Genomic DNA, 13,280 nt, shown 5'->3' with positions numbered 1-13,280 from the left:
CTTAATTTGTATCTGGACACTTATTAACATGCTCAGCAAACAAAACATTAGGAGCCTGCTTCCTTAAACGGCAGCAAGAAATGGTAAAGAAATGTGTTTCCGTGTTACAAAGAATTTTTGTTTTTTAATTTTCCTGTGAAAAAAAAAAAAATGAAACTGAAATCTAACTACATTTCAAAGGGAAAAAGAAAACCAGACTCAAAGGTACAGGCTTCATGGACATGTGACCTGTGCAATCTAATGTCTGGCTCTTAGAAGGGTCCTAATCTTGGTTTAAATGCTCTGCTATCATCTTGAACTTCGAAATACATTTTGAACAAGGGACCCTACATTTCCATGTTGCAAATTACGTTGCTAGCTCTGCTTTGCAGCAACTTCTTTTCAGATGAGGGACTGGATTAGACTGAGGAAACAGAAGGCAAGCGGTGGCTAATGGTGTCAGCTTGAGGAGGATTCCGCTGGGGCTTTAGTAAACTGAGGATCTACCTATGCTGCAGTCATTCTGGACCCTGGCCTCAACTAGACCTGAATTTGTATGCCGGCTCTGCCACATCTAGGTGGTGAACTCTGGCAAGTCAATAAACTTATCTTTGCCTCAGTTTACTCATCTGCAAAATGGGGATACTATTTATTTTGAAAGATTATAAGGATTAAGTAAAGTCATACGTGAAGTGCATACTATAATGGAAAATGAATATTTTGTCATATGACTTTTATTGTTTATTTTTATTACGTATAATTTTAAATGTAATATTCCTTTGTTCTCAGGATAATTATTTGCATAAATAATTCTCTGACGTGAGCATCCAACATGGAGTTGCGCGTGCCAGGCCTGCCTGCTTTTGCGCCAGCTGCCTTTGTGAACATACCCCACCCTAACAGGCGTGCCGGTGAACGCCCGACCTGGGTAACACGTGAGGACTGTCCCCTCTGGTCTCCGACCCCCGGGTGGATGGACTGGAGTGCATAAGGGACTGCACACAGAGCCCCTGCGGCAAGCTCTTCCCATAGGTCCCTGAGCCGGACCACAGACGTGTGCTCCGAGGCTTGCTCCTGCTCCTCTGCCTGCGCGCCTGCGCCGTCACGGATTCGTCACTCCGCTGGAACAGCCTCGGCTGCATCGCTTTCCCCTCGGGACAGACGAGAGGCTGATTGGGACAGCCCGGAGCCGAACCATCCGTCGTGACCGGTATGAGATGTACTGATCCGTGATATGTGTGATTTTCAGATATGCTTTATTTCCACTTTGAGCGTTGTGTGAAAGGAAATTGCAAAATCGACCGTGTGATTTGTGCGACCTTAAGGGAGTTAAGTTCCTTACTCCATCGCCCTGTGGATCCACACTTCCTGACCAGCTCAAGTCATTCTCTTAATAGCAAATATGACCAGTTTTCCATTTACAACTGTGCTACAGTTTTTTAAATAAATGTTTATATAAAAATGTGACGCACTTTAAAGAAAAGTACAAATAACCGGTAGCATTAAAATAAGAAGAAATTGTGACGGTGTTATACAAACCACTGAGATGGAAGAAACACCCATCTGGTGAACTCTTCTCAATTTTTAGACAAGGTAACAGAACCCTGAAGAGGTACAGTGACCATCAAAGTTCACACAGCAAGTCAGTGGCAGCATAAAGACAACTTGGGTTTCCTAACTATTAGTTCAGGGCTCCTCCAACTACACCAGATGCACAAATGGTTACGAGAGCAAGCCTAATGCTTAATGAAGGGCATGGCAGGCAGCCAGACATTCTATCTGGGCACTGCCTCATTCATTCTCCAAGGACAACAGAGAAATCAAGTGTTCTAATATAATAATACAGAAACTAGTCATGTGGTTTTGTCCATGGAACTAAAGCATTCTGAAAATATTACCTATTAGTCAATCTTTATTTCTCACTTTGTTTTATCTCCCTGAAAAGGATGTGAGGAAAGACTAACCCAATAGGTTGCAGAGAATAGGTGGAGGAGGTGGGATCAAACCCCCAGTCCCCAGTCTGCTCGTCTCCTTCATCCTATATGCCAGTAGTCTGTGTGGCTTCTGCAAAAATAGTACCTGAAAAGCAACATGGCTTGGGAGTCTAAATGACAATACAAACTGGAGATATCCCAGAGTACCCCAGATCCCTCAACCTCAATTCCCCTGGGTGGCATAACTCTAAGAGAATTCAGAAGGGACCATCTAGGAAGGAAAAGGGGAATTTCAGCTCTAGGTCCATGTGCCCTGCTTTCACCATAATACTCCAAGGCCAGGGCCAAGTTGCCTTACCTCCCAATGTGTATTCGTTTGCTAGGTAATCGAAACAAAGCACCACAAACTAGGTAGCTTAAAACAACAGAAATGTACAGTCTCACAGTTCAGTCTCACAGAAAGTCAAGATGTCAACTGGGCTGGTTACTCTGAGGATGGCAAGGGAAAGGCTCTCTCCTTGGCTTGCAGATGGTTATCTTCTCCCTGTGTCTAGTCATAGAGTCTTTCCTCTACGAATGTCTGTCTGTGTCCAAATTTCCCCTTTTAATGAAGACATCAGTCACATTAGATTAGAGCTCACCTCCTTTTAACCTGATTATCTCTATAAAGACCTTCTCTCCAAATAAGGTCACATTCTGAGATGCAAGGGGTTAAAATTCCAACTTCTTTTTGGTGGGGAGACACAATTCAACCCATAACACAGTGCATTTAGCTACATGAAGTTAATCATTTTAAATGCAGAATGATATTTAATCCATCCAGTCACATATTACCTCCTAGGAATCTGGGAAATCTGACAATATAAAGAATGAATCATGAATTACTGTAAGAGAAAACATGTTAAACCTATATTATAGGACAAAGTCCTCATGGAAATAAGGAAGTCACACTGAATAACCATATTCTTTTTCTGTAGGAGCTCTGCTCAAAATAGAAAAAGAAAATGAACTCACAAACTTTCAGAAAAAAAGATGTACAATTCAGAGTTTTGTTTTTTACTTTTCCAAAGAATGAAATAGCTCTCTGTAAGGTTCTCAACTGTATCTGTACCTGACATTTACAAATACAGCAGTAGTAATTCAGAAATACTTTGGTATTTTAGACAAATGGGAAAAATAAATATGAATAATTTGAAGCAATATGACCTGCAAATGATCATTAAAAAGTATCTTAAATATGTTTCCAAGGGCATAAATCATATGTTTCTAAGTTCAGATACTTGATAACAAGAATGCATAGCATAGATTTTATTTAACTTTGAATTTCACCCCTCACATAGTTATAAATCCACCCAGTCATGGCACAGCATGTAGAGGTATCTGTTCCTTTTACTTAAAACAACTTTGCACTTTTTGCCTCCTCCTTTGGCTGTGGGAGGACTTTGGTTGGGGGGATGGAAGGCCTTTGGGGAGGGCAGGGAGAGAGAAGCCATTAAGATTAGAGGAAGGGATGGCGTAAGGTGTCTGGGCTGGAGGCTGGAGGTGGAGGGAAGGAGGAAGACTATGGGAAAGCCAAGGCTTTTCTGCAGATGAGGACGTAGAATAGCGCTGTGAGGGGTTGGGGAGGGAGGGCGGGACATGGAAGGTAAGGCAGAGAAGGTCCTTTGGAGAAGGCCATCTTGGCGCTAAGGAGAGAGGGCTGTGGGGAGAGGAAAAGTATTTGAGTCAGGATAAGAAATATTCAGATGAGGAGGTGGGAAGGACGCTGAGTGAGGACAGTGAGGCAAAAAGACCGATGAGTACGAGGCGGAAAAGAAGACTTTGGGGGAAGAAGGAGAGTACCTTTGGGTGGTGACAGAGAACAAGCTGTGTGTGAGGGCAAGGGCGGCCTTTGGAGGGCTGAGAGAGTTACCTGAGAGGAGGGGAAGTGAAGGCCTGGAGGAGGGTAAATGAGGCGGTAAGGGAAGGATTCTGGCTGAGGGAGGAAAGGCCTTTGTGAAGACAGGTTAGAAAGAGAAGGACAAGAGAGAAGAGATTGAAGGCATTTTAAAAGGGAGGTGAGGGGGTGAAGACCTTGAGTGAGGGGAGTAAAGGGCTTTCTGAGATAAAGAAGAAATGCTTTTGAGTGAGGGGAGAAAAGGCCTGTAAGATGGGCAAGGGAAAATCACTGTGGAGGGGTGAAGAATGAAAGGACTTTGACTGGAGGTTAAGAACTTCTGAGGTGGTGATGAGGGAGAGAGCATTTGTGAAGTGAGGCGACAGACAGAAGATCTTTGTGAGTTTAAGTAAAAGAAGGAAGTTTTTTGAAAAAGGACGTGAAATTGTTTGGTACTCTGTGAGAGGAGGGAGGTTTCTACTTTGTGAGAGGACTTGAGGGAAGAAGGCCTTTGAGGGAAGAGGCGAAGGAGGGAAGTTATCGTTAGGGCGGTGGAGGGAGGAAGAGCAACAGTGAAAGAAGGGAAAGCCTTTGTGAGGGCAAGTGAGCAAGAAAAGCCTTTGTGAAGGGTGGTTATGGAGAAAGGAATTTTGGAGGTGAGGTAAGGGGGGTTAGTAAGGGGAGGTTATAGGAGAGAGAGCTTTAAGGGAGGAAGTGATGAAGGTTGGTACTTGGAAAGGTGAGGGAAGGGAAATTAGTACCTTGTGATGGGAGGTAATGAAAAGAAGGCCTGGAGAGTAATGGGGGTGGAGAGAGTCAATCATGTGGGAATAAAAAGGCATTTGTGACAGTTGGAAAGGGAATTTGTTAGTCTGTGAGAGGAGGTTAGAGAGGAAAGCTCTTTCAGAGGAGACCTGTAACAAAGAGATCAAAGTGCTTATCAAAATCTCCCAACAAAAAAAAGTCCAGGAACACACAGCTTCATTGATGATTTTTGTGAATATTTAAAGAATTAACACTAATCCTTCTCACATGCTTATAAAAAACAGGAGAATGCTTCTTAACTCATTCTATGTTGTCAGAATTAACTTGATACCAAAGCCAAAGACACGGCAAGAAAACTACAAACCAGTATAACATATGAATATACAGTAGACCTTTAAACAATGCAAGGGTTAGGGGCACTGACCCCACACACAGTCAAAATTCCACATACAACTTTTGACCCCCCAAAGGGTAACTATTAATAGACTAGTGTTGATGGGAAGCCTTACCAATAACAGAAAATGTCAATTAACATATATTTGGACATATGAATCTAGAGTTTAATTAAGATAAAAGATGTGTGGGCTGGTATACAAAGAAAACAAATCCCACCATTCGCAACAACATGGATGGAGCTAGAGGGTATTATGCTCAGTGAAATAAGCCAGGCGGAGAAAGACAAGTACCAAATGATTTCACTCATCTGTGGAGTGTAAGAACAAAGAAAAAACTGAGGGAACAAAAGAGCAGCAGAATCACAGACCCCAAGAATGGACTAACAGTTACCAAAGGGAAAGGGACTTGGGAGGATGGGTGGGAAGGGAGGGATAAGGGCGGGGAAAAACAAAGAGGGCATTATGATTAGCATATACAGTGCATGGGGGGCACGGGGAGGGCTGTGCAACACAGAGAAGACAAGTAGTGATTCTACAGCATCTTACTACACTGATGGACAGTGACTGTAATGGGGTCTGTTGGGGGGACTTGGTGAAGGGGGGAGCCTAGTAAACAAAATGTTCTTCATATAATTGTAGACAAATGATAACAGCAACAACAAAAATCAGCAACTTTGAAAAAATAAATATTCATTTCTCATTAAAAAAAAGAATACATCAAGAGGATCATACACCATGACCAACTGGGATTCATCTCATGGATGCAAGGATGGTACAACATTCGAAAATCCATCAACATCATCCACCACATAAATAAAAAGAAGGACAAAAATCACATGATCATCTCCATAGATGCTGAAAAAGCATTTGACAAAATTCAATACCATTCACGATAAAAACTCTCAACAAAATGGGTGTAGAGGGCAAGTACCTCAACATAATAAAGGCCATATATCACAAACCCACAGCCAACCCACAGCTAAAAAAAGCTTTTCCTCTAAGATAGGGGACAAGACAAGGATGCCCACTCTCCCCACTGTTTTTCAACATAGTGCTGGAGGTCCTAGCCACGGAAATCAGACAACACAAAGAAATAAAAGACATCCAGATTCGTAAGGAAGAAGTCAAATTGTCCCTATTTGCAGATGACATGATATTGTACATAAGAAAACCCTAAAGAATCCACTCCAAAACTACTAGAACTAATATCTGAATTCAGCAAAGTTACAGGATACAAAATTAATATGCAGACATTTGTTGCATTTCTATACACTAATGGTGAACTAACAGAAGAGAAATCAGGAAAGCAATTCCATTCACAATTGCATCAAAAACAATAAAATACCTAGGAATAAACCTAACCAAGGAAGTGAAAGACCTATACCCTGAAAACTACAAGACACTCTTAAGAGAAATTAAAGAGGTCACTAACAAATGGAAACTCATCCCATGCTCCTGGCTAGGAAGAATTAATATTGTCAAAATGGCCATCCTGCCCAAAGCAATATACAGATTCGATGCAATCCCTATCAAATTACCAACAGCATTCTTCAATGAACTGGAACAAATAGTTCAAAAATTTATATGGAACCGTCAAAGACCCCGAATAGCCAACGCAATCCTGAGAAGGAAGAATAAAGTGGGAGGGATCTCACTCCCCAACTTCAAACTCTACTACAAAGCCACAATAATCAAGACAATTTGGTACTGGCACAAGAACAGAGCCACAGACCAGTGGAACAGAATAGAGACTTCAGACATTAACCCAAACATATATGGTCAATTAATATTCGATAAAGAAGCCATGGACGTACAGTGGGGAAATGACAGTCTCTTCAACAGATGGTGCTGGCAAAACTGGACAGCTACATGTAAGAGAATGAAACTGGATCACTGTCTAACCCCATACACAAAAGTAAATTCGAAGCGGATCAAAGACCTGAATGTAAGTCATGAAGCATAAAACTCTTGGAAAAAAACATAGGCAAAAATCTTTGGGACATAAACATGAGCGACTTCTTCATGAACACATCCCCCAGGACAAGGGAAACAAAAGCAAAAATGAACAAGTGGGACTATATCAAGCTGAAAAGCTTCTGTACAGCAAAGGACACCATCAATAGAACAAAAAGGTATCCTACAGTATGGGAGACCATATTCATAAATGACAGATCCGATGAAGTATTGACATCCAAAATATATAAAGAGCTCACACGCCTCAACAAACAAAAAGCAAATAATCCAATTAAAAAATGGGCAGAGGAGCTGAATAGACAGTTCTCTAAAGAAGAAATCCAGATGACCAACAGGCACATGAAAAGATGCTCCACATTGCTAATCATCAGAGAAATGCAAATTAAAACCACAATGAGATATCACCTCACACCAGTAAGGATTGCCATCATCGAAAAGACAAACAACAACAAATGTTGGCGAGGTTGTGGAGAAAGGGGAACCCTCCTACACTGCTGGTAGGAATGTAAACTAGTTCAACCATTGTAGAAAGGAGTATGGAGGTTCCTCAGAATGCTCAAAATAGAAATACCATTTGACTCAGGAATTCCACTTCTAGGAATTTACCCTAAGAATGCGGCACTCCAGTTTGAAAGACAGATGCACCCCTATGTTTATCACTGCACTGTTTACAATAGCCAAGATATGGGAGCAACCTAAATGTCCATCAGTAGATGAATGGATAAAGACGTGGTACATATATACAATGGAATATTACTCAGCCATAAGAAAAAAACAAATCGTACCATTCACAACAGCATGGATGGAGCTAGAGGGTATTATGCTCAATGAAATAAGCCAAGCGGAGAAGGACAAGTACCAAATGATTTCACTCATATCTGGAGTATAAGAACAAAGGAAAACTGAAGGAACAGAACAGCAGCAGAATCACAGAACCCAAGAATGGACTAATAGTTACCAAAGGGAAAGGGACTGGGAACGATGGGTGGGAAGGGAGGGATAAGGGCAGGGAAAAACAAAGAGGGCCTTATGATTAGCATGTATAGTGCGTGGGGGGCATGGGGAGGGCTGTGCAACACAGAGAAGACAAGTAGTGATTTTACAGAATCTTACTATGCAGATGGACAGTGACTGTGAAGGGGTATGTGGGGGGCACTTGGTGAAGGGGGAACCTAGTAAACATAATGTTCTTTCTGTAATTGTAGATTAACGATACCAAAACTAAAAAAATTTTTTTTAATTAAAAGAAAAAAAAAAAGAAAACATAGAAATAAATCTTCATGACTTAGGATTTGTCAATGGATTCTTAGACAAAACACCAAAAGCACAAGAGGCAAAATTTAAAAATCGTTAAGTTTGACTTAATCAAAATTAAAATATTCCATGTATCAAAAGAGCATACTCACTAAACTGAGGACAGCCTACAGAATGGGAGAAAATATTTACAAATCGTGTATCCAGAATACACAAAGAACTCTTACAACTAAGTCCAAAGATTTACAAATGTACAAAAGCACATGAAAAGATGCTTAACAATATTAGTTATTACAGAAATACTAATAAAACTACAATAAGATACCATTTTACACCCACTAGGAGGGCAATAAACAAAAGAGGGAAAGGGTTAACAAATGTTAGTGAAATTGGGACCCTGTTACATTGTTAGGGGGAATATAAAATTGTTCAGTCACTTTGTAAAACAGTTTGGGACTTCCTCAAAAAATTCAACATGGAATTCTCATATGACTCAGCAATTGCACTCCTAGATACATGCGCAAGAGAACTGAAAGCATATTGACACAAAAACTTGTACATGAATATGCACAACAACAGTATTCATAATAGTCATCAACTGTAAACACCCAAATGCCCATTAACTGATAAACAAAATGTAGTGTATTCACACAATGGAACACTATTCACCCCAAAAAAGGAATGAAACACACCAGACATGTTACAACCTGTGTACATCTTGAAAACATTATGTTCAATACATATGTTCAATATGTTTGTACCCGCCTCAAAAGTACAAACAGTATGTTATCATTACAGGAAATGTGCAGAATAGGTAAATCCATAGAGACAGAAAGTAGACGGTGGCTGCTAGCTGTGGGCCAAGGAGGAGTTAACTGCATTATGAAAGGGTAGAGGTTTTAATGTAGGGTGATGAAATCCTCCTGGAACTAGAAGTAAACGGTGGCTGTGCAACGTTCCAGTACACTAAATGCCACTAAACTGTTCACTATAAAACAATTGCTTTTACCTCCCGCCAATGACTCCTGCATTATTTTTTCCGGAGGCGGGGGAAGACAGGGAGAAAAGGCCTTTCTGGGGGAGCTGAGGGGGGGAAGGCCTTTCTGGGGGAGCTGAGGGGGGGAAGGCCTTTCTGGGGGAGCTGAGGGAGGGAAGGCTTTTCTGGGGGCACAGAGGGGAGAGAGGGAGGGGTGGGGAGGACTGGGGGTGGTGCCAGGGCGAGGGACCCCCTTACCCCCCCTGCAGAGGCCACCCGCCATCCGTCCCGGGCCCACACTCACCGGGACCCAGGGAGTAGCCCAGCAGGGAGATGCAGATGGCGGCCACGAGCAGGCAGCGGCGCCTGCGGGCCGACATCCGCGACAGACGGCGTCGCGCCAAAGCCCTGAGGCGATGCCGTGCGGCTGCCCCCATGGCCTGGCGCCGGGGCCCCTTGCGTCCCACGTGCGGCCTGGGGCTGGGCTGCTCGGCACTGCCGATCACCTCAGGGTTCATCTGCCTGGAGTGCACTTCTGCCTGGGCGTTCCACAGCTTTCTATCAGAAGGCATGGCTCAGGGGCCCTTGGGTGAGGTGCCGCCTCAACACTAACCTCCGACCTGTAACCCAGAAGCCCCTGCGGCTGGGACGCCTACGTGGCCCCACCTTAGCGGCACGTGCCAGCCGTCGGCCCAGGCCCCGCCCTTTTAAACTTTCACGTCGCTCTCATGCTCCCCTGCCCCCACTCAAGGCCCGGCCCTTCTAGTGCTTGTTAAATGTCGTTGAATGAATGAATGGGGCCTGAATGAATGAACGCGCCAGTAGTCCAGTAGGGTGACTCCTTGTCACAGACCAATAAAAAGTGCTTACTAGAATTCAGACGTAAGCCATGGCTGCTAAATCCTCCTCAGATTCAATCCTACGACAGGAACTGTAGCGCTATGATCACTGCAGTCAGTCACTGGGTGCTTCCCACAGGAGCCTCTAGCCAAATGTGGTTAGTTAAATGCAAATTTTAAGTAAACTTAGACGGAATTAAGAAATCAGTTCCTCCGTCACACATGTCAAGTCCTCCACAGCCATATGTAGCTCATGGCACCATATTGGACAGTGCAAATAAGTAACACTTCCACCGCAGCAGAAGGCTGTGTTGGGCAGCACCGGATGTGCACAGTGACTAGGAAATGTGGTAGATGCTCAAATGTTGCAATGAAGTAGGAGCTTTAAAGTGGATCAAAATGGTATTTGCCTTCACAGACCTTAAGGTTGAGTTACACTTAAATGAAACAATAGGACACTGTGAGAACAAAGAGCATGTGAGGAACACTCAAGAGTGACTCAGAACATTTAGATTGTGTTCCCATCCTTTGCCAACAATGAACTGGAGGGCCCTTTAGTGCTTTCCTCCTGTTGAGTGTTGGGGCCGCATGGGTGACATGAGAGTGAGCATTATCTAACTAGAGTTAACTAACTTTATTCTAGTGTTCTTTCCATGTTAATTCCACAGGGAGAAGGAGGAAGATTTCCTATGCAAATAATTCTTGAAACTTAGCACACTTCACCCCACGCCCACATCCAGAAGCAATTCACAATGCTCTTTAGTTTATTACAGGATCTGACAGGAAAAGAACCTGCTTTCCTTTCCTTTCCTTTTTTTATCATTCCTTTTTTTTTTTGCCTCAGCTTTTCCAAAACTAATTTGACCGAGGACACCTGTCCCACAAAACACTAACAGCGTCAGAAACTACTGCTTGCCACGGTGAGAAACTGTGAAGTATTATCTGAGATTTTACTCTACTGGCTGGTGACAAAGCAGCCTGCTGCAGTTTCATAGATGCTGGCACTACTGGGTCAAATGCAGGACTACCAGGTCAGAGACAAAGGACAAAAGCTCCCTGGAGACATGCAAAAACTTGAGAGACCCATGAACAATTGCCTCCCGACAGCAACCTTGTTCATGTTCATTGCACATGTGGAAAATGCTCATGGCCGGACACCACGCAATCACCCCGAGGGCCCATGGAATTAAGCCAGAGCACAGGAACTGGGGACTCAGCTTCCAACCACCTCATGGGTTGTACTCTCTGAGCCTTAGTTTCCCTTTCTGCAAATTATGGACCGAAGAACCTGACCATGAAGGTTCCTTTCAGCTTTGGCTTTCTATGACTTATACTTAACTGTGGCATTTGGGGTTGCTGTAAACAGGCAAGGCACGGCAGTCTACAGCAGTGCAATACTCCTGAGCAAGCTACATTATGCCATTGGAAACCCAAAATACTAAAAGGAACTCGGGGGCACAAAATCCCTAAGGTTAGACCTGAGCACTCCCTGGATTACACAACACTAATTTGAGATTGGGGCCGCCAAAAGCTCTGTGAAGTGTTCATTGGTAGATGAGCAGATGCAGATTTAAAATCCTGCACTGGCTTTCTTCTTTTATCCTATATTCTTATAGGGAGCTAAATTTGACACTGACCAGCCTAGACCTAATTAGGGAGGAAAATCTGTTGCATGGGCATGAATGCAAGAACTGCTTCATGAGATGGTACATAGCACTGCTCAGAATGGAACTACTGTTTATGTGAAAAACTGGGAATTGACAAAATTTTTTACGTATCGTTACAGACAGACATGAAAAGGTGCTCAACCTCAGGTAATCAGGGGAATGAAAAGTAACCAACAATGAGGTGTTTTATGCTTGTCAGATTGGCAAAAACTAATAAATATTTACAAGAATGTGCAGAAATAGGAATTCAATCACTGTTGGTGGACGTGCAAATGGGTGCAACCACTTTGGGGAGCAATTTGACAACACTTTGTAAAGTTAAATATCCACATGTTCTGTGACACAGAAATTCCACTTTTAGGTATCTATCTTGTCACCCACGAGTACAGGGAGACATGTGCAAGGATGCTCATTGTTTACCGTTATCGTGAAAGCAGTGTAAATGATGCCTCAGTAGAGAAATGGAAACGAACTGTAGTTCATTCCTATAGTGAACTAATATATGGTACTTAATCATGCTCGGGACCCATCACTCTAACCAACATAGTAACTCTTATTTTGTTGATTTGCCCAGCGGCATGAGGTGGCCGTCTCAGCTTCTAGTTCAGTTGTTGTGTCCCCTGAAAGAAATATTCTTCTCTTGGATAATAAGTTTCTAAAATAGCAGAAACCAGAGTTATAAGAATGAGAAGCAAAATGAAGGATGTCTGCAAGTGGGTCACTACCTATCATCGTCCCCATGGCCTCTTAGTTCTTAGCCCCATGTATGGTGGCATGGGAGAAATTAGTTTGACCAAAAGGCACCTGTCCCACAAAACACTTATTAACAGCTTTGCAAACTACTGCTTTTAACTGTGAGGAACTGTGAAGCGTCTGAGATTTTACTCTACTTGGTGGTCACAAGGCACCCTGATGCAGTTTTGTGGATGCTGGCAGAAAATGCAAGACTTACATGCTTTATGCTGATTCCTGACCCGAGTTCAGAGTGCACAACACATCTTGTGGGACAGTACCCCAAACTCATAGGGCGTTTTCTCCTTCATGGTGTCATAACTAGGTTATCAACAGAGGGTTTCATCGTTTTATTAAGTCAACCTCTTTTGAGATTTGAGGTGTCATTGATAAAAAAAAAGACTTTTAATGTGTATATGTAGTGATTTGATATGTGTATACATGTTGAAAAGATTTCCCCCACCTCATTAATTAAGACATCCTCCTCAATTAAAAGATAAATATATTTATCTATCTTTTTTATGAAAACATTTAAATTCTACTCCGCTAACAAGTATCCATTATACAATACAGTGTTATCAGCTAGAGTCACTATGTTTTACATTAGATCCTCACACTTTATTCATCTCGTAACTGAAAGTTTATACCCTTTTACCAACCTCTCCCTGTGTCTCCCATCCCAAACTTTGGTAACCACTTTTCTATTCAGTTTCTATTTCTATGAGTTTGACTTACTTTTTTTTTTTTTAGATTCCACATATAAGTGTATTTGTCTTTCTTGATCTGGCTAATTTCACTCAGCTAATGCTTTCAAGGTCCATCCATGTTGCTGCCAATAGCAGGATGTCCTTCTTTCTAATGGCTGAATAATGTTTCACTGTAACATATA

General features: G+C 42.5%; 1 protein-coding gene across 2 annotated transcripts in view; it reads right to left on the bottom strand.

Annotated features, from left to right (window-relative positions):
- The window catches only part of FMR1NB (FMR1 neighbor), a 31,264-nt gene extending 21,496 nt beyond the window's left edge, over positions 1-9,768 (bottom strand). For both annotated transcript variants that reach the window (XM_073228101.1, XM_073228102.1), the window contains exon 1: positions 9,458-9,768. In XM_073228101.1, the coding sequence (XP_073084202.1) occupies positions 9,458-9,725 (268 nt within the window). In that variant the 5' untranslated portion in view covers positions 9,726-9,768. The remainder of the gene's footprint in view (positions 1-9,457) is intronic.
- Positions 9,769-13,280: the final 3,512 nt, after the last annotated feature.

The sequence above is a fragment of the Manis javanica genome, chromosome X (assembly GCF_040802235.1).
Source record: "Manis javanica isolate MJ-LG chromosome X, MJ_LKY, whole genome shotgun sequence".
NCBI lineage: Eukaryota > Metazoa > Chordata > Mammalia > Pholidota > Manidae > Manis > Manis javanica.
Note: the sequence above shows the minus strand (reverse complement) of the source record. Positions and strands in the feature narration are given on the sequence as shown.